At 45.7% G+C, this 27,679-nt stretch overlaps 1 protein-coding gene across 10 annotated transcripts in view; it reads right to left on the reverse strand.

Annotated features, from left to right (window-relative positions):
* Nucleotides 1-27,679, reverse strand: part of Arnt2 (aryl hydrocarbon receptor nuclear translocator 2) — a 153,391-nt gene that overhangs the window by 62,610 nt on the left and 63,102 nt on the right. For all 10 annotated transcript variants that reach the window (XM_021647273.2, XM_060367480.1, XM_060367479.1 and 7 more), the window contains one exon: nt 4,235-4,337. In XM_021647273.2, the coding sequence (XP_021502948.1) occupies nt 4,235-4,337 (103 nt within the window). The remainder of the gene's footprint in view (nt 1-4,234; nt 4,338-27,679) is intronic.

The raw sequence follows: 27,679 nt of genomic DNA on the forward strand, positions 1-27,679 counted from the left end.
AGTCCATGGCTATTATCCTTCCAAAGCGCAGAAGTGGGCTTGTTGGGTTTTGGCATTTACTTGCCATTAGAGTTTGGCCAGTTTTTTTCAATGCACGAGAAATATTTCACAGCCCATCTTAGTACGAGAGACTTACAGAAAGACTAAAGGAAAAGCCTAGCCAGCTTTGGTCCCATAGATCATTTCAGTGGAACCAGTGGCTTTGTGGAAAGGAGGAGGGTGATGACAGCAGCAGTGTCTCCTCAGGCCTGAGCAGAGACAACCAACTCAAAACAGATGTTGCCAGCTGATGAACAGTAGCATCTTCTCAGGCTTGAGCATCACACTGTGGACATCCCCCCCTCCCACCATGCTGGCTCTAGGAACAGCTACACAGCTGGAAGCCTGCTGGTGGCAAAAGAGAGAGTAGAGACAAGGGACTAATAGACAGAATTAGGTCTGCCTGGAGGCCTCTCTTTGGAGCTCAGAGGATGAAGCACTCTCCACAGTGGTGGGACCTCTCTGATCACTTCTTTAATGGCTCTCTCAGCATCCTAGGTATGAAGCATCCAAGCTCTGGACACCACTTGGCATGCCTGTTCGCTTAGTGCCTTTCTATTTCCCAACTGCATGCCCAATGCCAGCCTGGATGTCTTTATTTGCAATACGGAAAAAAAAAAAAAAAAAAAAAGAGTCCAATTATGCTTTGCGACCTTGGAGAGCTGCCAGCACTGGAGTGGCTTTCACAGCAGGGTCCATCTGTGACATTGCCTCTCAGGGATGCCAAAAAGGCCCTTTGCCCCTTTCTGGCAGACTGTGTCCTGAGGAAATAGTGTTGCTTTGTTGATGATGTCATGCTCTAAGCAGAACAAAGTGCTGCACACCTCTCAAGCCATTCTGAGTAGCTTGGGAGTAATGCTCCAGTGAGCAACTATGAGCACATTCTCTGGAGGTACCCCTGGGCTTGGAGAGATGTAATAATCTCGGTGGTAACAGTGGCACCATAAGCTGCTGATAGAAACGGTGTGCTTGATGCCTCCAAGCAATTGATTCACAGGATTGTCTGGGAGGGTATAATTAAAAATTTATATCGCTTGGGCTTGCTAACTGCCCCCGAGCTATGATGGGAGGATCCTTCTGTGACCGACTGCATTAGCTGATAATGTGTTGTTTCTGGATGGATGCTGTGCAGATGAGTCCTATGTCTGGCTCACCCACAACACAAAGCCGGCAGCCAGTGGAACTCTATCCCTAAATCAGAGAGCATTTATGCACTGCCACCCCAGTGCCATCTTGTCGCCTGAGGCGGGTGAAGGAGTTTCATCAGGGCTTTCTGGCAGAGGTCCAGCATCCAACCTGGAGAGGAGCAGATGCAGGAGAAAAAGCAGCTCTCTCACCTGTCCTCTAAAGTGATGTTTTGTAAAAGACACACTTAGGGTGAGGAATGTAGGTCACCCCTCACTAAATTATATTGGAGATATGACTTGTAGAGTTGTATATTTCTCTCTCTCTCTCTCTCTCTCTCTCTCTCTCTCTCTCTCTCTCTCTCTCTCTGTGTGTATACATGTATACAGGCACATGAGTTCAGAGATGCACACAGAGGACAATTTTAGCTGTTCTTCCTCAAGTGGCATTCGCTTGTTTTTAGAGACATGGTCTCTCGCCTAGGATCTGCCGAGTAGCCAGCAAACTTCAGAAATCTGCCTGTCTCCACCTCCCCATCACAGAGATTACAAGTGCACACACCATCATGCTAGACTTGTTCTTCTTTTAGAGTAACACAGCTATCTCTCCAGCCATGATGAATAGACTTCGTTAAAACATACACAGCTTTAAAAGATTACTTTGAATCAGAAAAAAATTAATATTTAAAAGCATTTTCTCTTTAGAAGTGTATAGGACCCACAAGATGTGCAAGTACTAAGTCACTTCAGGCAGCAGACAACTGCGTAAAAGTGACATTAGGTAGTGGCTCTGCTGAGCCTGTCTGGGACGGGCACTTCAGTGGGATCACATAGCTTGAAGGGGAGGAGAAGGGCTGAAGAAAGGTGTAGGCAATGCTCTTAAACCAAGATGGATGCAGAATCCTACACTGGTTAGGAGAGGTGTTTGAAGACAGCCCAGGGTAAGCACATGCCAGGGCAGGCTGGGCAGAGGAGGCTGAGTCTGCCTTGCTTGCCTGCCTGCAGCTCCAGTTTCTCGTTTCTCACTCTGAGGAGCAGCCTTGAAGCCCCAGATCCTGCCTTTGGGACTCAGTAGCGGCATTTCAGATTCTTCCTTAGTCCTCTCTGTTCCCTCCTCCCTGCCTGGATGCTCAGCTCAGCTTTCTGCCATTGGTGCAGCAGGGCCAACGCTCTCCCCAAGTGCTGTCCTAAAGGATCCTCTTTAAACTGCCTCCCGGCGACTGTCCTCTCAGGTCAGCTGCCATCTCAATGTCCATCCCTGAGTCTTTCTTCATCCCCTGCCTCTCCTCTGGGTTTCAGAGTTACATAGCCAACTGGCTTCTTATCTTTTTCCATTTAGCTGTCTGGTTAACATCTCAGTCTAGAAAGGATGACCACTCCCCTCCATGCTGAAGAAGCTCCCAGCCACCTTTCTCATCTTAGTTCACCCCATTTCTCCAAGGGGACAAATACATATCTAACCTATCTCATTATTTTATACCCTGCGTGTGGCTGGCATATTTTATATTTCATAATATATATCTGCAAGTATATTATATATCTCAATACCTACTGAATGGTAGGTATATTATATATTATATTATATATTGGTATATTATATATCTCAATACCTACTGAATGGTAGGTATATATTATATTATATTATATTATATTATATTATATTATATTATATTATATTATATATATTGGTATATTATATATCTCAATACCTACTGAACGGTACAAAAAGCTGCCTTGGCCTTTTTTTTTTCTTCACTAAGAATCAGAGAAATCTCTTTCCCTCCTCTTTATCTCTCTACCCCTTTCCCTTTCAGACTTTGCTAGTGGTAAGGAAGGAGTCTTGGACCCAATCTTCCATGAATTCAAGCAGTAAGCATATACAAAACATTCTCTTGAAAGTGAGGGAGGTGCAAAGAGCCATAAATCATCTGGGCAAGGTGGCTTAAGCTTTTAATCTCGGTTCTCAGGAGGCTAAGATAGGAGGATCAAGAGTTGGAGGTTGGACTGGGCTACAGAAGTGGCCATCTTAAAAAAAATGAAAAAGCCAAAAAGGTATAAATCAGTCTCTATCCTTAGGATGATGTGATTGAATTATGAAGCCAAGCCATTTGCTCACTGATTTAAATACAAATCAACAGGGAGTGGAATATGGCTCAGTGAATCAGTAGAGTGCTTGCCTAGCATAAAGGACGTTCTCTCTTTGAACTTCAACATCCTATCAGGCATGGAGGCCCACACCTGTCATCTCAGACCTTAGGAAGTGGATGCAGGAAGATCAGAACTTCAACGTCATCTGCAGCTATATATATATATATATATGTGATGCCAGTCTGGGACACATGAGACCTCAAGAACAAAAACCAAAACCAAACAAAGAAATCTAATCAAGAACAGTTGGGGGCGAATTAAAAAGGTATGATGAGGCACGGGATCAGTGGTTTCAGCACAAACCATGTTGAAGAATACAGAATCTGGAGAGGCATGGCATGTGGAAGGCCTTGAAAGACAGTTAGGAAAAAAAAAATCAAGAGGCACAGAGGAGTAGGGTTATTGCAATGCACAGGCTAAGGAGGTAGGGGCGGGAGGATCAGGAGTCCCAAGCCAGCCTACACTGCACAGAGAAATCTTGTCCCCAAAAGCCAAGGGCTGAAGAACAGCTCAATGGCAGAGCACTTGCCTGGAGCCACAAGTCCTGGGTTCAATCCCCAGCACAATCTCTCCCCAAAAGGACAAAAAAAAAGTACTGGTGTCATAGTACACACTTTTAATCCCAGCACACAGGACACAGAGGCAATTGAATCTTTGTGAGTTGATGAGCCCAGCTTCATCTACATAGCAAGTTCCAGGATAGTTAGGGCTATATTAAAAGACCAAAACAAAAATTTTAAAGAACAAGAAACAGAGAAAGGAAAATACAGCACACAAAGGTGTGAAAACGGGATGGGTGAGAAATGGTGGATGACTAAGATGGATAGGTGGCAGAAAGGGAGCGTTTTCATGCTGGATCAAGAACTGGGGTGTATTTCTTGTCTGAAGTCACACAAGGCCTTGGCCTCTGCCAACCAACAAACCTCATCCTACAGATGAAGGAGCGCCGAGAGCCCATACACATGCGCATGGACGACTGCTGTCCCTCCTTCTTCACTGTCCCGGTCTTCAGGTCCAGGATGCGGCCTGAGGGAGAGAGAAGCACAGTGGCGTGTGAGCCTCTGCCTGAGATTAGGGTTGAGATGGAAGGTGGGGGGGGGGGGAGCTCTCCAAAGCTCTGCCACGCCAGGTCAAGCCAGGCAAGGCTGCACAGACTTTTTTTCTTGGCATCCCCAGTGTTCTTTGGCAGAAACTCACAGAGAAATGGAATCCATACGGTTCACGAGGCCTTGTTTTCTTCAGTGCAATTTCTACTTGTCAGCTGTACTGCTGGATGCCTGTACTTCAAGTCACTCTAGTTTGGCCACCTCCTCCCCCAGCCCATGCAAACAGCCTCTGCCAAGGTCACCGACAGCTTCCCCACTGCTGAATCCAAAACACATCTTTCCTTTATTTGATCTGGCTGCTTTGCTGAAATTTGTGAACTATACATAGATTTCCTTAAGAAACAAACAAACAACAACAAAAACATCAAGGCAGGCCTGGTAGGTGGACCTTGGGGTGTTAAGGCCAGCCTAATCTACAGAGTGAGTTGCAGGCAAGTTAGGGATGCATAGGGAGATTCAGCCCTCCCAACCTGGGTTTCTCACTCCTTTCCGGCACCCTCTGGTCTTTTCCTGTGAGTCTTTTCCTTCTCTGGGCTCTCCATCTCTTCTATCTTTTCTTTTATCTCTATCTCTTCTGCCTACACATCCCTTGTAGAGTTTTATTCTTGTCAAAGTCTCAGAGGTCAGCTCTGGATGCCAGTGACCTAATGTCTTCTTCTACAGCAGCCACTCAAAGTCCTCTGTCTGGTAGAGCTGTCCCCTGTTAAGCTGGGCTCCGCATTCGGCTTCCTCTACTGGCCCAAAGGGTACAGTTTTAGAAAGACTCCTTAAGTTAAGTCAGTGTTAAAAGTTTGCATGAGTGACCTCAAAGTCCATGTCTCAAATACTTGGTCCCCAGAATGGCATCACTGAATATGGTGAAAATTTAAAAGGTGGAGCCTAGTAGTGGTCCTTAGGTCACTGAGGATGTGTCTCAAGATTGCGAGACTGTGGGCTGTTCCTCCTTGTACTACCTAGCTTGTGAGTCAGGCAGGTATGTGCTGCACCCCACCCCACCACTGTCATATAGCACATCTATCAGAGATCCAAAGCATGTTCCAGGCCACCATTCTCTGACTGGAACTTCCAAAGCCATGAACCAAAGCAAACACTTTATCTTTCATAATTATGCCAGGTATTTTATCATAGCAGTGGAAAGCTGAGTAACACTACTGGGCAAAATCCCCACCCTTAGTATGTGACCTCCACTGCTATCTTATCACCGTGGCCTGCGTTCCTTCGGTAAGATCTCTGCTGAATGGGTCTAGAAAGAATTCTCTTGACTCTGTTGTTCATTCTTAGTAATTCCCCACCCAGCTGGTCTCATCCTTTCTTTGGTTCTAAATTTCTGTCTTTGTTGGGGTCAAAGTTCAGTTCTATCTCTTCCCTCACTGCAGAACACCACCGCTGTGGTTCTCACAGCCTTCCCCGTGGCCTTGAACAGTGTTTCTCAGCACATTCGATGAGCACCATGCAGCCAGACCCCCTCTTAGAAGCTTCAATGTGTCTGAATGTCTCTTAGGCATCACAGACATTTTATCATTCCCAGGGGCAAATGTGTCATCCTTTCAAAGCTGCCCTTTCTCCATGGTCTTCAAGCCTACTACTCAACTGCCCAAGTCCTCCACTTAAGAGCAGGCGGTACTGAAGAGATGGCTCAGTGGGAAAGAGTACTTTCTGTGCAAGCATGACAACCCTAGTCCAGACCTCAGCACCCATGTAAAACAGCTGGGCATGGCTACATAGGTTTGTAACCTCAGGGGTGTTGGGGAATAGAGACAGGAGGGTTTCTGGGACTTGATGGCTGGCAGCCTAGATCAAGGTTCAGTGAGAGAAGTAAGGAGGAGTGATAAACAGTCAACATGGTAGACTTAAACACACAGTCATGCCCTTTCTTGAACATCTCTCCTGCTCCTTACCTGTGGTCTTCAAAAATCCACACCCCATACACCAGGATGAAAGTATACAGGCTGAGCTCTGCTCACCAAGTGACCCTTCTCAGCTTTGCCTGGAGCCTGGACACCTGGTGCAATGCATGGTTCCCCATTGTGCTCCTGGATGCTCTCTTGGCCCTGAGCAGTGCTTTTCTCCAAGCATTTCATCACGATACCCACTTGTTGCTTCAGTAATCACAAATAATCACTCAGCACTAACAATGCACTAACCTAAGCACAGAGAAGGGTATGGGGAGATAGGAAGGAACCAAATAGAAAAGAATGAAATAGGACAGGAGAGAACAGACTTTCAAACAGAGACAAATGCTAACGAAGGATACAGGGTATAAGAAAGTGGCCCGAGAGCCCCCTCCTTTGAGTCCCTCTCACTAGAAAGAGAAGAGCATTGAGAAATACCTCACCCCCAGTTTGGGCTTGCTGTGCTAATGGAGACAGGAGATGAAGGACAAATATGTGCAAGACATATAGTCACTTCCCTGACCCAAACTGCTGAGGCACGCTGTGCTTTCCTGAGCTGGCTCTCTGGCACTGTTTTGGGCTGGGCCTACCAACTTGCTCTCCTCACCCCTGCAGTACTCTGGGACACAGCAGCCTTCTCTGCAGATGTGGTGCTTACAGCTCTGTAAGGTGGAGTGTTCTGTATCGACACTAGGCACTGCTGAGGGGCACCTCTAAGCAAGGTGTGTGCCCACAGACTTCAACTCCCCCTGGAGGCAACACTGGACTTGAGCGCTGTTAGTGACCTTGCAGAGCAGACCCGGAGCTCCGCTGACTGTGCTGTCTGCGACTCTGCTTTTGACACCTGTCTGTCTCATTCACAGACAGCATCTTGTACAGCCCTTTCAGTGTAAACCGTCACTTGCTTTATCATCAACCAAATGGCAAAAGGTTTCAGCTGTGAAGCAGGAGGCAGGAGGGTCTGTCAAATTCCAAAGTGCTCTGAAAATAAATCCCAGCTGCGAAGCCAGCTCGTGGCGCAACATGAGGAAATGAACAAACACATCTCCTATGATCTGCTGTGGGGATCCTGAGAGACAACTGCCCCAACGTTTGTTTCTCCACGTGCTTCTCGAGTTTCCTTGAGCCCAGTGAGCCCCCTCTCCAGGCTTCTCAGGAATGCAAGCATGCTTAACTGTCCTGTAGGTGTACTCCTGAAAAGGAGTGTATGAACTGGATCTGACAAATACAGTCGTAGTGGAGATATGTAAAGGCAGGTGGTCATCCCTGGTATTGGCCCTGAATCCCTATGTGAGCTGATATGAATGTGCCTCTGCTTACAGGCTCTGGGGCTTAGGCTGGCTCACAATGGGATTCCAGCAGGAATGAACACGGACCTCATGTTGATGTTTAAGTTTTTGACCCATGAAGCCTTGGGGCTGGTTGGTCTGGATGTCCAGGCCAATGATGACTTCTTCCAGAATCTCTCCTCTGCCCCCATACTCTTCATGAATAGGATGATGTGTTTTCATGAAGTTCTGGGGACTGAATAGAGAGTTTTCCTCATGTTAGGCAAGCACTGCTGAGCATTATCTCTAGCCCCAGGTGAGAGGACTTGTTCTCTCACACTTGTGTCTCTGGCTCATCCCACCTTCCACATTCCCTCCTGCTTTCCTTGGTTGGATCCCCTAGTCATCTATTTTCATCATTCGTGGTCCATGCCCCATTCTCTCCTTCCCATAAACATGTCTTACAAGTGCCCTCTAAATGCTGCCCTCTGAAATAAGCTGACCTGTGAACACTCAGCTCTTCAGAGATTCCCTCAGCCAGTGCCTCAGGAAGAACCAAGCTCATCTCTTGCCTTCCAAACAGCAAAACCCTGGGACAGGAAGCTCTTGCTTCCACACACACAGACTAGCTCTCTCCCTCAGACCCAGGCCCATTCTGCCCTGGCATCTGCTGTGCCGACCTGCCACTCCTCTGTTACTGCAGTCTTCCAGTAACAGCCACGCTTCCTCCTTCACTTTAAATGTTTTCATTGTTCTAGAGGTGCTGTGGACAGAGCCCAGGGCTTTGCACATCCTTGGCAAACACTCTACTACTGAGCCATATCACAACTCATTCCTCTTGTAGTTTAGAATTTGGCAATCACTCCCTTTCTTTCTCCTCACTTCAAGACCTGCCATCATGCACTGGAGTCTCAGAGTCCATTTTCTAATACCCCCCCAACTCAGTACTCACTCTCATCCATCCCTGCACTGCTGGTCTCCTCCAGGGAGCCCCTCCCTTGCTATCACATCTACTGGCCACGGGAGGCCAATCTTCCGGGTAAAATCCTGGCCCTGCTTCAGGTCTGACTCTGTTCTGGTCCAGCCATAATGTAAGAAGCTTGGACATATGCTTCTATCACCATGAACTCCACCATGATTTTCCCTCTATGACGGACTTAAACTGTGAACTAACATAAGCCCTTCCTCTATGAAGCTGCTCCATAGACACTTTGTCACAGAGATGAGTAAAGTAACGAATTACATGACGTTTCCTTGTTCTTTGAATTCTGTGAGAATCTAGTCATACAGGCATCCATTTTCTAGTAAATACATGAGAAGCTTCTCTGTGGCCCTGGCACCCTGTCACCTAAGCCAGGAGGACTCATGTCATGCAAAAGCAGCTTTTACCACGGGCCCCCAAGCACTTTCTACTACATCAGGAAATAGCCACCTGATCTGTTATACAAAGAAGAGCCAGCAGTGAGTGAGAACAGTGAAGCATGCTATTTCAAAAGGAACAGAGAGAAGGATCCAAGACATAGCTGATTCATAAGGCAAGTATGAGAGTTTGAACAGGTCACTTACATTCTTCGTTTCTTTGACTCGAAAATAGGGTCACATACCCCTACTTTATAGGGTTACGTGAAGATCTGACTTATGCCAGGGGTCCACTAGGCTAGAGTGCCAAGTGCTGACAGGTCTAGGCAGCACTCTGTGAGCCCCAAGAAGACAGCCTTATGGAGCAGAGAGCCAGAGCGGTGCATCTCTGAGGCCTCTGGTCTGGTGCAGCCCCTGCCCCGGCTTCTCTGGGGGACAGGACATCAAGCCAGCCTCAGAATATGGAGCCTCAGGCTGAGAGCTATACAAACCTAGTCTAGTATTTTTCTCCTGAGATGCTTTTCTGTTCTGTAAGTAACATGATCACTTGTTCTACGCCACCCACACCCATATCCATATATTCATACACTCCTCAAGTAAAATCTCAGACAAATTTCTACAGAGAAAAAAAAAACATACTTTCCATGTAGGCGTACTTACTGTCAATCTTTTTCTCTACATGCTTGCTCTTTATTTTAATTAGCTGAGGTTTCACGGATACACTTTCCCACCTCATGTCACTTAGCATAAACTAATAAAGGATTTTATAACAAATTTCATTTTCATGGTTTTATAGTATTTTGCACGGAGAATTTACTCCTGAATATTTAACTTATTCCAAGATTTTCCATATGGTGAGGGTAGTGTGAACATCTATATGCACACGCATATTTACATGTTGGTACATGTATGCATACATACATGTTTGTGTATATGTATATGTGCAAATGCATTTGCAGGTGTGCATAGGTGTGCGTGTTTGTGTATCTGTGTGTATATATGTTCATGTGTGTACATCTATGTGTGTTTGTATCTACATTTGTATATGCATATGTGTGCATGTGTATACAGGCATATATATGTATCTGTGTGTATATATGTACGTATGTGCTTGTATATATGTACACATGTGTACATACGTGTGTATTCATATGTGTATTTGTGTCCACACATGTGCAAATGTGCTTGCAAATGCATGATATGTGTGTGCAAATGTACATATTCATATGTATATTATCTCAGCTTAGGATGAGTTCTCCATCATGAAATCACTTCATCATTAGACTAGCCTCACCATTTTTTCATCTCAGACCTCCAAAGATCATAGTGAGCCTCACTCTCAACACTTAAGCATTCAGTTGCTCTACCCCACTGCCGTAGTTAGGGTTTTATCGCTGTGAAGAGACACTGTGACCACAGCTACTCTCATAAAGGAAAGCATTTAATTGGGGCTGGCTTACTGTTCAGAGGTTTAGTCCATTATCATCATGGCAGCACGCAGGCAGACATGGTGCTGGAGAGGTAGCTTAAAGTTCTACATCTGGATTCTCAGGTAGCAGGAAGAGAGAGTGACACTAGGCCTGGCTAAACTTCAAAGCTTACCAGTGGCACATTCCTCCAACAAGGCCACACTCCTAATAGTGCCATTCCCTATCAGCCTATGGTGGCCATTTTCGTTCAAACCACCATGCCCATGAAATGGTGATAAAAATGTCAACCATCCACCTTAAAGTTTTGAACTGTAATTTTTCTCAGATAGTCAAAAAGCAGGAAATGCTTGAGAACTAGGGTTAGCTGAAATCTGGCCCACCATCTGCTTTTGTAAATAAAGCTTTAATGAAAAACAGTTCTGCCCACTCATTTGTTTCTGATCCATGGCTACATTCAAACTACAATGACCAAGTTGAGTGACTACATAGTCCACAAAGATATCCACGACCTGACCCTTTACTAAGAGACATTTAAAAGATTCTGGAGCAGTGCACCTTTTCCTGCGGGCATATGTTCCTTTTGTAACATTTTTGGTAAGCTGGCTTTTACGTTTTATTTTTCTTAGTAGTGACTTTTTGAAAAAGAAGAAACAGAAGTTTGTCTTGGATAAGATTACAAAAGAAGACTCTGTGCACATAAAAATGCTCCCCAGGCTACAAGAGAAATACAAATATAAATTAGAAATATTTCATCAAAAGAACCTTGAGAAAACCAAAAACATCTTATCTTGGTTTTAAAAAGGAAAACCAAGATAGCAAGGGAGAAAAACAAGAAAAAAGATACCTAGTGACAAAAACGAAGTAATGGCCCCACAACATGACAATATTTGATGTGGTTCCAAAAATGTGTGGTCCCCTGAAAAGGGGACTTGGGTTGAAGATACTTTCGTTGGTGTTCCAGCGATAATGTGTTCCTTTTCTCAAAAGGTTGACCCCACCATCCTAGCAGCTGTACACACAGGAAAAAGCACCCTACTCCAGCTCAGGAACCCAAGCAGTGTGCAATGAGCCTGAGACAGTATGAGAAAACAGGCTCTCCACCACGAAAGGTGTGTTTTAACCTTCTGGAATGCTGTAACAAAATGCCTGCCTGACAGGATAACTTGTAAACAGTCGACTTTATTGTCCACAGTTCTGGAGGCTGAGAAGTTCAAGAACAGGGCAGATCTGATGTCTGATGAAGGCCTGTTCTTCATAGATCTCATCTTACCACTGCATCTTTGTGAGGACAAAGAGGCAAGCAGGCTTCCATGAGTCTGTCTCATCAGAGCATTGCGGTCTGAACCAGAAATGTCCCCCACAGGCTCATGTTTTGAGTGCTCATTCTGAAACTGACAGTGTTGGGAAGGATATTGAATCTCTAGGACATGGGGTCTTTCTTGTGGAAGTGGTACCCAGTTCCTGGTCCTGCTTTGCTCCATTTACTGTCTACTGTGAGACTAAGTAGCTGCCTCTAGCACACAGTCCTATTGCCACTGATGTCCTGCTGATTGACCTGGCTGCTATAGCCTGAACTTTCTGAAATTCTGAGACAAAACAAACACCTCCTTCCTTAAGTTATTTCTGTTGTATGTTTTGGTCACAGAGACACAAAAATAGCTGACACAGGTACTAACCCCATCAGGCTCTCACGGGATAATCACCACCTACAGGCCCTATCTCACAGTGAGGGAAAGCGTCAATATGGGAACAGGGAGACAACAACACTCAGATCACAGCAGGTGGGTACAATTCCCTCATCTTTCATAATGTATGGCAGGAGTTTGGGTCATGCATTAATCTCTTCACTAGTTCTGGTCAAGCCAATTCCTCTCCAAAGCAAAGGAAGAGCATGGAGGGCAGCAGAGCTGTGTGGAGACACCTGCTAGTCTATCTACCAGTTGCTTCCTATTGCAATGCATTTTTAGAATGGTGCTCAGGCTAGTTCTCTTTATTATGAACACGGGGAAAAGAGCTGCCATCTTCTTACAAGAGCTCTCCATCCTGGCCACAGAGATTGGTTGAAGGCTAAGCACCTCATTCAAGCTGGGCTCCCTTCTGCTAGCCCCTAGGCCTCTCACCCACCTTCTGCCACAGTGACTGGGTATAAAACTGGTATTCTAAGCAGGCCACAGACAATATGTAAGCTTTACCACTCTCCTCTCTTTTTCTTGCAGATCTGAGCAGCAATCTTGGGGATTGCAGCAGAAACGTGTCACAGAAAAGCTAGATCTATAACTTCAGAAGAGCAGTGGAAACACAAAACACAGGAGTGTGTCCTTCCGGTGTCCATGTCTTAGAGCCAACGAATTTCTCCACCCCTCTTTTGTGCAAGGTCACAAGTTCAATCTCAGTTTTCTCCATTTTCAATCAAACAGCCAAGATTAATATGAGGCTCTGTGACTGTGATAGTTTGAATACAAGTACCCTCATGTATTTGTGTGCTCAGTGCCAGTTGATGAACTGTTTGGAAGGGTTAGGAGGTGTGATCTTGTTGCAGTGGCTATGTCTTTGTTGGAAGAGGTGTCACCTGGAGTGAGCTTTGAAATTTAAGAAGCCCATGCCAGGCCCACTGTGGTGGTTTGAATGAAAATGGCCCCCAACAAATGAAAATGGCTCTTGCCTTGTTGGACGAAGTATTCACTGGAGGTGGGCTTTCAGGATTCAAATGCTAAAGTCAGGTACAGTATTATTCTCTCGTCCTGTTGCCTGTTGATCTTGATGTAGTTACCTCTCTAGCACCACCCCTTCCCCTGATGCTGCCATGCTTTCTGCCATGATGATACAGTGTAAGCTAGCCCTAACCAATTGTCCTCTTTAAGAGTTGTGTGGTCATGGCATACTCTTCACAGAAATGTAAACCCTAACTAAGATATCTAGTTTTTGTCTGTCTCTGTCTTTTTCTCTCTGACTGCTGCCTCTGGATCAAGATGTAAAGCTCTCAGCTCCTGTTCTAGCACCATGCCTGCCTGCTTCCTGCCATGATGATAATGGACTAACCCTCTAAAGCTGTAAGCAGGCCCCCAAATAAATGCTTTGTTTTATAGTCGCCTAGGTCATGGTATCTCTTCACAGCAGTAGAACAAGGACTAAGTCAGTGGCCTTTAACATAACAGAGCTAGAGAATTAACCACACAGTCTACACAAGATCCAATATTACACAACAAATGTCTACATAGATGATTTTTTGTGATCATATAATAAATGTAGGAAGTAGCTCACAGTGCTCTACCATGGAGGAACACTGTCCTAGTTAGGTTCGGCTCTCAAATTGACACAGCATAGAATCATCTGACAGAGTTTAAATGGAAGGATTGGCCAGATCGGACTATCTGAAGGATTTTCTTGACTGGCGATAGACATGAAAGATCCCAAACCCATTGTGGGTATCACCACCCCTAGGCAGGTGAACTTGGACTATATGGAAAAGCTAGCTGAGCATGAGCAACAGTGAGAGCGAGAGAGCAAGAGAGTGAGGGGACAAGAGAGAGAGAGAGAACTAGGAGGTGACATTGCTCCATGGCTCCTGCCTCAGGTTTCTGCTCTGACTTCCCTCAGTGATGGGTTATAACCTGGGAACTGTAAAGATAAAGTAAACTCTTCTTTTTTCCTAAGCTGATTTTTGTAAGAGCGTTTTATCACAATAACAGAAATCAACTAGAACAAGAACGAAGAAGGACATTTAGAAGCCAGCCTTAGTGGGAAAAAAAATGCCTTACCACTGACATACCAGAAACTGTTGAAGCACAGAGTAAAGGAAAACAGATTAATTCCCTGTAGCTTACTATTGTGAAGATGGTATGGACAGTACAGCTCACTTCTGTATATGCTCTAGGCAGACATTCTCAACAATGTCCCCTCCTTGCTCATACCAGTAGGCTTTATTTTTTCCCATGAGGAAACTGAAGTCCAGGTACATTCAATAATTCAACAAAGATGGTGTCCACAGCTGAGGAGTAGGGAGTTGGGCTATACACTGCACAATCCAACCCCTGCATAAGAGCTTGATGCCCCATGACAGAAGACAAGATAATACCCACCAGACAGAAGCAGATGGGCAGTGAGGGGACAGAAGGTCAGCCATCTGCAAGGGACTGTGGATAGCCTGTGTCTGTTTCAGGGTCAGAGACCTAAACTAGGGAAATCAGGCTTTGGTTTGGTTTGGCAATTCTTTCTGTGTATTTGTTTATTGCTTTTTGCTTTTTCCTTTGACTTAATAGAGTCTTTTGGATCATTCTAGTCTGTCTCAGCAGTTCCTGGGAGAGCGGGGTCAGGGAGGTGAAAGTTTACACGTCCCTTTGGGTGGAGTTATAGAAAGAACAGTTCTCTCAAAGCAGGCGCGGCTACAACTGCAGCCACATCTTCCTGTTCTGCCTGCGGTGGTCCAGGCTTTTAGCTATTACACTGCCAGTTAGCTTTCGTTCTCAAAACATGGAACCGTGAGCAACAGATAATCCACCCACTCACCCTCTACAAGGTGGTAGCAAAGGAAGAATCCTAGCAAGAAAGGAGCCCCACCTCACAGATGCTAAGCACCTCAGGCTGCCTCCTGGCTTTCACTCAAGCCTGACTGCTCATAGACAGGGCTTCAGTTTATTTTTCAGGATAGAGGGTAATGCTATAAAAGCTCCTAAAAGCTAAGTATGCCATCAATGCAGTATCTGCTCCCAGGAGGGAAGGGAATACAGCTGGACTTGATCATTGAGGTTTCAAGTTCATGTGAGTTCAGTCCAGCAAGGTGGGGTGGGTGGGTAATGTTCACACACAGTTAGAAAGCTCCAGTCTTCCACAGAAATGTTTTCTGTGGCCCAAATGGAGCTTTTGGCTGTACCTGATAGTATTTTGGCCTGAACTCCTCACAGGCCAGCACTCACTCACATTCAGCGGTTCAGCTTGCAGCAAACACTTGGAGACTAACTGGAAGCTGAAACCCTAAGGAGTGAGAAAGTCTCTCCCTTCTCTTCTCTGAAATCCTTCTGGAAATAAGGCCCTTCTCTATCACATCCACAACAACACGCCCAAGCTTATCAGCTCTCAAATACCTTCCTCCTCTCAACATACATCAATGGGCTCCCCTGTGAGGATCTTAAATGCCAGAATCAAGGTACAGACTGAGCTGAGCTGAGCCTCTACCCATTCAGCTTCTTGGCAGGATTTGGTTCTATGCAGCTGTGAGTTGTGGCATTTGTTTTCTTACTGGCCGTTGGCTGGGGTCACTATGAAGCTACCCATAGGACCAATCAGCAGTGCCTGTGTCAGAACTTGGAGGGCTTTCTGAATGGCACAAAACAGTACTGCTACTTGGGTGATGATGTGCCTCCTTTACTATGTTAAAAACTGTGAACCCAGATAAGCAGTGGGTGAGCAGGTGTGTATTACTGGGACAGGTACCTCATACACCAGAGGTTTCTGATAGCACCGTCCAGAATTATAGCTACTTCTTGGGAGGTTACAGTCACTCACACCTGGACAGAAACTGAATCACAATTCCTTTGTATTTCTGTGGATGTCCATGTGTTCTTCTGTTCCCCATTTTCTAGGGTATTGTTAATGATTTAACAGAGTCCAGCCTCTGAGGAGAAGTCCCTAACCCAATCTTTCCTTCAGCTGCAACTGCTCCAAGCAGCATACAAAACCTGCTGACATCTCAACAACCATGAGGCACCAAGCACAGGCCCTTCCTGATACCTGGGCCACCAAGTAGCAAATGCAGCTCCTCAAGCCTGGTTTCCTGTGGCAATCCAGGTAGAGCAAAGACAGTGGCATCCAGTTCAGAACTATTTGCCCACTTAACACGGTTTAAAACTCTGCAGTTGACCCAGGCGGAAGTTGCCGTGGACTGACAAGTTCTCCCATATGGCATGAGATGCTCCACACTCAAGTCAGCAGAAGAGACAGTGGGGCTGGAAGTGTGATGAATTCAGTCAGGAATGGACTGGAGGGAAAGAAAAAAAAAACCCTGTTTCATCCCACCTATGGGCCAGGATTATCCCACAGGATAACAGAAAATGTTTTCTCAAAATAATATTGTTAGAAGAGAGTGCACAGGAGTTCATGAACCCTCGGAGGGTGGGTAAGGAGCAAGGATCTGTGATATCCCTCCTTCCAATAGAAACATTGAGATGTAAGCTACTGTTCCAGCACAACAGCACAGTCTGGGATATTGCGGCAAGATGTTGTTCCCACCTCTCTGCAAAACTAATTCAGCTGGAGCTGGAGAAGAGCCGAGAGGAAAGTCTGCGCAGAGGCAGCCTGGGATCAGAAAGAGTGGAGACAGCGCACTGAGGATCAGAGATGGCAGAGGGGTGTCAGGGATGGAGCATGAGCTGTTAGAAGGAGCTCTGGGCTCCACAAAATGTCATGCTCAAAGGGAAGGAGCCCCAAGGGATGGGTGACCTGGGAAAGGGGGGTCTGAGACTGGGACAAAGGATTCCTGCTGGGCTGGAGCTTGGAGGCCCAGAGGCTATGGGCAGGCTGGAGTGGCTGTAGGACACTAGTGAGAAAGGGGCTTAGTGTTCCCTATTAACTTGACTGCATTAAAAAAAAATCACTGGAGAGACACACCAGAGAGTTTGGACTGAGAGGGAAGACCTGCCCTGAACGTGGGTGGCATCCTTGCATGGGTAAGGATACCAGACTAAGCAAAAATGGAAGAGGGAGGAAGCCAAATAACTACTGGCCTTCACCTCTCTGCTCCCTGATGTGGACCTGGTATAATCAGCGGCTTCACAGTCCCATCTGCACACCTTCCTTCTGTGATGGACCCGTATCCCTCCTTAAACCATGAGCCAAAGTAAGTCTTCCCTCCTCTAAGAGTCCTTCAGGTTTTTCTCACAGAGATTAGAAAATCAAGGGATGTAAGAAGTTAAGTTGGGCAGTGGTAGCACACGCCTTTAATGCAGCACTCAGGAGCCAGAGGCAGGTGGGTCTCTGAGTTCGAGGCCAGCCCGATCTAAAGAGTGAGTTCCAGAACAGCCAGGGCTACACAAAGAAACCCTGTCTTGGAAAGGAAGAAACAAAACAAAACAAAACAAAACAAGAAGTTAAGCTTTCTGGAAGTTTCTACACCTATCCCTCCTCCCTGACTACCTTATTCCCTCTCTTTCTCTTCCCTTCTCCACTACACTGAGGCATGTGCTTCTGCTGGACCCCACCGACACCTTCATATTGTTGATAGTGAATGTGCCTTGCAAAGGCCAGAGCATATGACCAGAGTAAAACCCTTGCTACCTCAGAACTTCCCAGGGAAGTTACCGTGATTTTTCCTTTAACATATATTGATAAGGTATATTTTAGAAGCAAAACTCTGTAACTTGAACAGTCACATCCAGTACTGCCCTTATGTAACACTTGGGGAACAAGCACACCCTATTTGGAGACCAGTGTCCTGAAGAGTGGGAAAACACCAATCCAGGAAATGCCTGCTGGGAAAAAGGGATGACTGGTAGCCACGGTCCCACCCACTCAGCAGAATACTGCACCTTCACAGTTGGCAGGTGGAACTGTGGTCCGTGTTAGGGGCAGGTTTGGGGAGAACCACACCACTCATCCCTCTCTTGCTTTTCTGACCACAGAATAGGGCCCTGGGTTTGACTCCAGCCTGAAACAGTAGAGTCACAAAAGAATCTTTGGGAAGGCTGATCAGGACTGGCAAACGGCCACGGATGGGCCCCTGTCCCACTGACACTCAGAAGGAGCTTTCCTGCCAAGGAGTCTGGTTTGTATTGTCAGCCCTCTATCCCCCACCCTCCATCTGGGAAAGGCGCTAATGAGGTGTTAATTAGCAAGGGGCAGGCAGTAGATGGCAAAACAGGGCAGTGGCAGTCTGCAGCGAGCATCAGAGAGGACTCCTCTCATACACAAAGAACAGACTAAGGCTAGGGGGACATCTCTACCAAGGGGCAGAGAGCACTAAGGGAACAGACCCTGCCACCTCTACCACCTCAGCAGCTGGGCCCCTCAACTCTCAGCAGAGCCCCATAAGTCTTTCCTACACTTGAATTCCAAACATAATGTGGAATTACGGGGGCGCCTCCTGCTGCAGCCTGCTGCTCTGCTATTCATTATAAAATCATCACCCCGCAGTCCCCCCACGGCTGGCACCTCTTCTGCTATTTAATCTGTAGACAAGAGTACAAATTCCTCATCCTGTTTAGAATATGTTGGAGTGTGATTTAAAGAAATACATTTCTCTTGGGGGATCATGCTACAAAAATGCCAGAAATGTGAGCCTGAGGGTTTTCATTTCAAGGGTAAATGATTGTCCATTCGGGGCTGAAGACAGTCAGGGTGATGGACGGCAGGAGGCCAGACTGCTAGGACGTTTGAAAAAAGGCAACTTCAGGTCTGGACTCCTCTCCTTCATGATTTGCTAATGAAATGATTAAAAATATCAAAATAGCAGAAAAACCCTACATCCAGGAAGAACAGTGGGAAGTGATTAGATCACTGAAGAATTTCTGAAAGAAAGAAAAAGAAACAAAAAAACAGTGTACCTGGGGTGGGATGGGTATAGGAATGAGCAGCAAAGTAGTTTGACAAATACAGTTGGCCATCTCTCTGTGTTCATGCATTTCACACCTGCAGATTCTACCCATCATACTCTAAGAAACGCATCTGCACATTTTATTTTCCCACCATTCCCCCTAAACAACACACCATAGCTACTATTTACAGAACTTGTCAGTCAGATTTCTCTCTATATAACAAACATACTGGAGTTCATCAACTTATAAGAAGATGAAACTGCTTAAGTTCATGGTTTTGGGTTTTCCCCCCACCATCAGTTGGTCACACTGTGTTTGTGATGAGGCAGGAGTGCATGTTGAAGAACCCTGTTCACTGGTGGCTAAGAAGAAAAAGAAAAGACCTTCCATCCACAATAGTTTTATTAGTATGTCTAATAATCCAAAGACTTCCCACTGGGCCCCAAGTCTTAAAGGTTCTACCAGCTTCCAACAGTGCAACACAAGGAGATTTGAGATGTATTTGTGATCTACAATCACATAGCACTTACATTGTATTGGATTGAATAAGCCATCTAGAGATAATGTTAAGTATGTAAGAGGATATGTTCAGGTTACAGATGACTAGAGACCTCTATGTAGGGCATCTGAGCATCCCCACCATGGTCCCTAATCCAAATGACCTTAGAGGTCCATGGGTGACTGTCTAAAGGAATTGCATGCCAGGGAAGGAAGTAAAGAAATCTGCCAGATGTGTCCACAGAAGATGGAGGACAGGGAGTCAGGAAGCAGAGACCTAGTCGACAAGGGCTCATGGCAGAGAGGCCAGCAGGAAAGGTTCTTTTGGGCTGCTTCCAAGGGCAGGGCTCCAGTGGGAGGAATGTTTGAGGAGCCTGTTCCCTGCAAGTGACCAGGACCAAAGTATACATCTGCCTATTGCTAAAGTCCCTAGACACTTGTTCCCAGATTTTTTTTTATTATTGTTAACGCCAATCTTATTAAACATTAGGAACTTAAGTTGAATGGAAAGGGGAAGAGGTGCTATTAAGTGCAGAAGAAAAGAAATGATGGGGTAGTATATGTATAAGGAAGTCCACTCTCCTTTCTGAGGCCATCAAATTCCACCAAAAAGCTCTCAAGTATTGGTGAGCCATAAGAGACAGGGAACCCTGACAGACTTGGAAAAAGCCAAGAACCAAGTCTCCCAACTTGGTTGGGAGAAAGCAGATGGTCTGAGACAGATGCCACACACATGCAACTGATGTGCAGACGCGGTCCAGGAGCAGAGGCTAGGCCTCAACCACGAGACTGGGACAACTGGGCAGCCCGTGCCAAAGAATGAATGCCCTGTTTAAAGCCGCCCTGAGGATTAAAGGAAAAATATTTGTAGAGTCACCTTGCACAGCACCTCTAATAGTACTTAAATATTAGCTCTCATTCTAAGATTCCAAAAACACATTTCCTTCCCAGCAGCCAGACAGCTTTTATCAATAAAAATGCAAATCAGACCATGCTAACATTCTTCCAGGGACTGTGCCTTGAACTATGAGTAAATCTTAAATGTAAAATGACTCTCTGGGGCCATCACTGGCTATCCTGCTTCCTTATCACATCCACAGCAGCCCTCCCTCCTGAGACGTGCTAACTCCACAGCCTAACCCTCTAAATTATGAACTCAAATTATGTAAATGATGAACTCAGGCATAGCTTCAGCTCTTGCTGAGTCATTTCCCTGGCCCACATCCCCCAACATAGGAGTTAGGGTATCTTAGCATACTGCTCCTTTCTTCTGAGCACACAGAGCCTTTTCATCTTGGGTTTACCTTGTGGCCACCAGTCCATGCACACTGGGAGTTCCACTGTGGATGGCGACCATGTCTATTTAATCCCTGACTGCATCTTCCATTTCTATCAAAGACATGTGCTTAATAATTTGTGGAATAAAAGAGAAATAGTGGCCTACCAGAAGGAGGCCCTCTTCACTCATGAAAAGTGGGGACTAAGCCTTAGGGATTAAATTCAGCCATAAGCCAAGCTGCTGGAAGTCCCAAGAAGAGTGGGGACCAGAGAGCCCCATTGCCTCAGCTCCAGTCTTAGCGTGCCTGACACCTGCTTTGTCAGATTATCCTTGGAAAACCTCAGCTGCTCTGGTGGCCCAGTCAGCTTGGGGCTCATCAGCTCTGCCTTGGAGATCCCTTACTCTGAAGGACCTTTCAGATGTTCCACAGAGGCTCCCTTGGGTCTTTTGTCCCAGGAGGACTGGAGTGTCCCTCCCTGACCTGTTACAGGCTCCCACCTGCATTTTCTTCACAGAATTGTCCTAGAAACCACTTGGCCTGAAGTCTCCCCTCTCAAAGCCTGGGGTCAGTGACTGCTTAGAACAGGGTGTCCAAAGACTACTTCCTTACTCCTGATGGAACAAATTTTATGCAATTTATACTCCGGAGGCCCATTTCTACAGGTCAGACCCGTTCTGAAACTGGTTTCTTTTCTGACCTCCCCTAACCTTTCCCCATCTCCCCTCAACCATCTATCCCAATAGTGTTCATATATGTGTACATGACTGTCCATCCAGCTTGCATGTCTAGGGAACTCCACGAAAGACAAAGGTACCAAAGATGGGGGAAAAGAAGGTGGTGGCTGAGATAAGGCAGGCACAGTCTGAACACCTCACGTCAACACTGAAGAAAAAGAAGAGGCTTAGGGAGAACCTGAGCTTTAGTCAAGGTCACCCAACAGAGCACATTCTGTCTCTGCAGCCCCTGCCATTACCCCACTGATGATCTTTAAGTCTGCATGGGTCCAGCTCTTCCAACCAATAGGAGCTGTGGTGTTTGAGACAGGTATACAGTCATAGGCCACAATACTTGGTATGCTGAGTACAAGCATAGTGTTCTGAAGTGGAAACAGCTCTTTCCCAAGGTGGATGGCTTTACTGCTACCTACATTCAAAACCATGGGCCATGTCACAGACAAGTCATAGAGGGAGAGATGTGAATGACAGGCAGGGCTGGCCCCCACCACTCCACTCTATAGGGCTCTTATGATTCTCAGTCCTTAGAACATGTGCATTGGGTCAAGGTTAAAGAACGACATTGTAAATAGCTCACTGGGGAGTAATTTATGTCATCACTCGAAGGGGAAAATTGCAAGCCATCCATGCATCTTTCCATTGGATCAATGCCTAAGCACGCAACTGGCAGAGGAAGCTTTCTGTCCGGGTGTAAGCAAAGAATTTACAAAAATAAAGGGAAAACTGGATGCAGATGCTTTCTTCAATTAGCATCCACCAAAATGGCAGTGAAGAGGAAAGACAGAGCTTATGAGTGAATTTCCATTCAACCGTTTGCCTTGGGTCATGCCACTTCAGGGGGAGATGTGTGTCATTCTTTGGTGAAGCTGGAGGAAACTATTTTAATTTTCTTGAGCACGCTGGGGTTTTGCAATCAAGCTATTTTTAACTGAATGCTTTAGAAAGTCTGACCATCACGTGAGGCTTTTACCAAGATCTAAATCAGAGCACCAGGAAGCAATGATTCAGTGTCCTCTAAAAATGTTCCAAACAACTCAGAATAATTACATCTTCCTAAAAAACAATACTATTCCCGTGCTATTTTTTGTCATAGTTTTTCTTTCTAGAAGGGGTGGGGGTTGGTCTGTGGACTTACTACTTGCATATCAAGGTTAAGATGAAAGATACTTGCTTAAGAAATGGAGATTCTGGCAGAATGTTTAATGTGCAGATGCTGTGCGCTTTCCATCATGTTATATATCATTAACGTTCTGTTTGTTGGTAGAGTAAAATCAAAAGTAGCTTTTTTATCTTTCTGAAATTTCTCTCCTGGGTATAGGACAGTTGAATTGTACTTTATTCGTGGTCTCTTTCCTTTTATTCTTTTGTTGTTCCCAGAGATTGTACTGGGATGTGGGAATTCTTAGCCTTTGGTTCATGTTGGAACCACAGAGTTGCTTTGAAAAATAGAGATTTGGGGACGGGAGAGATGGCTAAGTGGTTAAAAAAAAATTGTTCCTCTTGCAGAGGACCTGGGCTCAGATCTCAGCAATGATGTGTTGGCTCACATCAGACTATCACTCCAGTTTCAGGGTATCGAAGGACCTCTTCTCTCCCCATAGGCACAGGAATACACATGTCTGCCAATGCAGACAGAACAAAGTGGCAGGTCTGCTCCAAGGCAGGGGGAAGCTCCACATCAGATGGTGAACTGAGTCACAACAGAGGAAGGCAAATGAAGAGAGACAGAGCCCAGGTTTAGAATTCAGTCAGATATGAAAGCACAAGCCAAGAATCATGAAGAGGTAGGCTGGCTGCTTGGATCTGACAGGGTCTGAATGCCAACCCCAGCATATCCGATCATTGTAGACAGGAATATACTGCTCTCTATTATTTCGCCTAGGGAAGACTTAAACCTACTTCAGCTAGGTGGTCTGGCTGGAAAGAAATGAAGAGAAATCAACTGAGGAGCAGCGGAGAAATTAGGCAGCATGGATCAGTCTACATCACGTTTCAAGCTGAATGGACATGACCAAGATGTTGAAGCAAGTGAAGTCACGTGCCACCCCCAGGACTGCAAGATCCACTCTTGGGATTTTGATAATGCTGACTCATAGAACAAGATGGTTCACAGTTATAAGAGTAATAGCGCTGAATATGCTTGGGTCTGAACAGCTCACACTGCAGCTGAGTTGATCTAATCAAAGATGCTAGGTGAGTCCAGGAGACCATCATTAACCACAAACATACCACAGGGAGGGATAAATTCTGTGACTAGATTCAACAACAAGAACTCAGGGACAAGGAGTCAAACTCTATAGCCAAACCCACTTCCAGTAGAAATGATGTATTCGTGAGAACACAGGTCAGCTAAAATTTGAGAAAGGCCATTTCTATTTGGATATGGAAATAACCAAACAAAGCCATTGTGTCAACTCCTCTGATTGATTTTTATGCCTAAAGTTCTCTTGGATATACCTACTCCCTTCTATCTCCATGTGTGTTACCTGGACTTGATTTGGTTTTCTGCTCCCCCAAATTCACACCTTCTTGGAATTGTATGTCATATATATATATATATACATATATATATATATATATATATATGAAGTCATGCTGGATTAAGGTGGGTTTAGCCCAACATAACTGGTGTCCTGATAAGAAGGGACACTGAGACACCAAGTAATGCTAGAAGCACTGATCAAGAGGCATCTACAAGGATAGGCATGGGGAGGCTTAGACATAGTTTTACCCAGAACCCACAGAAGGAACCAATTCAGTTCACACTAGGCTTTCAGAAATCTGGCCACTAGAGCTGTGAAAGAAGAAATTCCTGTAGTTTAAACTGTCTCAGATTATGATCGCTCGTTACAGCAGACAGAGGAAAACTTCACCACCTAGCCATGTGTCTTACCTGGATAGCTCCCACACCTGCACAAGCTGAATACTTCCATCCCTGGAGCTAAACCCCCCCCCCCCCACACCTTCCTGAGATAAAGCCTCCGTATCCTCCTGAGATGAACTCTGCCTCCCACACACAGCCAATCTTGCTTTCCACTCCCCCACCCTGCCCTCACATACAACAGGGACGCAGGAAACCCTTAGGCTCTAAGGTGCAGAGGCTCATGATGCTCTGGGAATAAGTACCACCTCCCTCCATTGGCCACCTTACCTGGTTCACCCTTGGCTTCCTTGACAGATCTTACAAAGCAGTGCTCACCCGTCTACACAGGCCCAACCCTGTGTTACTAGCTTTTGTTACCATTGAGGCCTTTACCCTATGTCCTACCATTTTATGTGAACTAAACAGAAGTCCTTTTCTGGGGTCTGTTTCCCCTTAACTGGGAAGTCCACAAGAGCCTGCCTCCTTTGGTTTAATTCATTACCATATCGCTAACACTTAGCACAGTATCTTGATAGAATTCATTGGTACCTGGTGAGTCTGTGCTTTATGGATGACTGAATGAACAGAACTTAGAAAGGATAAGAAGCCCAGCTTTTTCTCTCTGTGTTCCTTCTAAGCCTGTACTGACAAGACATCTCCAAGGGATAAGGGAAAAATGAAGCAGGGCAGGCAGTGACATTTGGAAAGCCACCCATCTATGTTAGTGGGTTCCATGCCACTCTTGCTTATTCAGTAATGAATGATGTATCAGTTTCCAAACACAACCATCACTGCTGTCTCACAGATGAGTTCTGGAATGCTCTGTATTGGTTCTTAGAGGATACAATGTTATCTGTATCTACAGAAGAGGAAATGAATCCTCTGAGTTAGTTAGTTCTCAAGGTAAAGATGCATGGCTGCAAATGTCACCAGGGCCAGCTGACCAAGGGCAGGATCCTCCACCCTTCCATTTGCCTCCCCGGGTCCCCATGTCTCCTCCTCACCCCCCACTTGGTCCTGTGCTTAAGTCCCACTAGATCACCTCATGGGACTTTTGGCAGCATGCAAAGAAGGCAGCCCTGCTGGAGACTGCAGTATGTGCAGAAACAGTGCTCTGGCTCCTTCATCTATTGTGGCACCTCCACTATAATGAACCCAGCATCTCAGGCTGGAGATCTGTCCAGATTCATGAAAAAGCTTTCAAAATAAAATATGAGAGAAAAACAAAAACAGTTCCGGAGGCATCAGCATGCTATGTATTCATGAGCAAAACAAGGCAGGTTGTGTAAATATTTAACAAGAAGAAAGAACTGAAACAGCTCCAAAGAAGCATCTGGGGTGGAAGGCGCTGTGGTTTCCAGTGGGAGTGTCTCTGTAAAGAGGCAGAACAGCCGGCTGCAATGCTCAGTTCCGTACTAGTGTGCACTTACTGGGCATCTCTGACAGCCCAACTCCAAGCACTTTCCCTGTGGCTTATGTGTTTACTACACAGCTGGGCAATTTCCAATGGCTTAACTCAAATAAACATGCTTTTCTAACCATTAAGATGTTTCATTTTTCTTTCAAACAACAGAAACTCAATAACAGTGTTAATAGTTGAGATAAAATCCAGAATTATTTTTTCTTCTGTGTTACCTAATATGGCAAGAAATGGACTGCTGAGTATGCTTAGGGTTTCAGATTCTGGCATTGGTCCAAAGACTAAGTTAGGGTGTTCCAAAGAAAATAAACTATGTATCTGAAAATATGGTTTTCATGAAGTTACCTTCATGACTGACAGTTGGAAACACACCATCTTTTTCCTGAACTGATACCACAGGGTGGACTGCATAGTTCACAGAACTCCTGTGGGACCAATTATCTGCCTCGCATTCTTCCCCTAAAGGACCCAAACGCACGGCTCAATTCCACAAAGTCTGTCTTTGCCCTCTCTTGTGAAGTGTTACAAAGGCAGCCCAGCTGCTTGGGGTGGGCTGAGACTGAATGGTAACTACCGCCGGCTATTTTCCCAGGACCACGCATCCTGTGTTGTGTGTTCCGTCTCTGCCTGGCCTTTGGAGCATCTGGCAATGGCCTTCAACGAGTCTATATTCCAAGAAGTTCCTAGAAGATTCAGATGCTAATGGCCCATAGAACACTCTTCCAAACCTCACCAAGACTGATCTGCCCAGATAACTACGAATAGAATTCCACAATCAATAAGAGACTCCACAAAATATTCTCTTTCCTATCCTTTCAAGGTGAAACTTCAGTGGAGGTCAAAAAGCCTGACAAGGTAAAGAATAAAGGTAGATTCAGTCTGAGGAATTTGACATAAATTTCCAAAATGGTGCCATGAAGTCAGTACGTCTCAAAGTTCAGTGTGCATCTCAAGGACATGGGTAGACAGACAGACTCCTGGGTCCTAGTTTCTGACTTAGTGGGTACAGGGTGATCCTCATTTCCATTATGTTCCAAACTGATGTTCACATAGCTGATTGAGAACCATACTGAGAAGCAGTGTTGGAGACCATGGAGAGTGATGAGACACCTATCTGGACTATCTGCTTTAGTCCCACAGTCCTGATACGATCCACCTCTCACGTGTACCTGAGCCTTCAGTGCTACCCTGCCCTGTCTGGAATGAGCTGCTGTGCTGGACTGACTGACTGCTGCTGCAGGGATACTGGTGGCAGTCTCTATGCTCAGAACTGCAATGTGACAGAGGAGGCCAGAAAACACTGCTCCTTCGTGCCTCGGAGTCATCACCTGGACCAGGTCCCTCCGTCAAACCCTGGGTGAGTATATCTGCCGGCACTCTGTAAGTGGCTGTCGCTGGTGTGCAGCGTGGGTGGTTATTCTCCACAGTGCATAAGAAGTGCCGTAGAAATGTAAGTGGATTAATTATAGGTATTAATATTTCACTGCAACAGTTGAATGAGAAAATGAAAGTCATAAGCATCTAAAATCCCACAAGTGCCTTCTCTCCCAGACAGGCAGGGAGACTCTTGAGTGTATGTGGCATCTTGAGGCTCTCATGAAAAATGCCTGATGAGAGGCTGTGAGCACAGCTGGCTGAAAATGGCTCCCTGATGGCCTGCTCTCAGAGCAGCTATCTGTGCCCAGACCGGAGCCTGGCCAAATACTATGATCCAAGATTCAAAGCATCCTTGGACTTCAGCAAAACTCAAAGGGAGATAGAAAAGCTTAATCACAGCTGATTGGGGTGAGTGACTCATACACAGGGGCTTTCCAGATGAAGCCTTGGGGACCAACCAAGCTTGGGTTCTCCCCAAATTACTGCAAAGAATCTAGGCTGCAACAGTTGGGAAATGGGGGTTTACTCATAAACAGAAGCTGGGAGAGTCTATAGGTGAGAAGCTGAAGAGGATGAGCACAGGGAAAGTCAAATCCCATGTGACCTGTTCACAGCT

Source organism: Meriones unguiculatus, chromosome 14 (genome assembly GCF_030254825.1).
Source record: "Meriones unguiculatus strain TT.TT164.6M chromosome 14, Bangor_MerUng_6.1, whole genome shotgun sequence".
In the NCBI taxonomy this organism is placed as follows: domain Eukaryota; kingdom Metazoa; phylum Chordata; class Mammalia; order Rodentia; family Muridae; genus Meriones; species Meriones unguiculatus.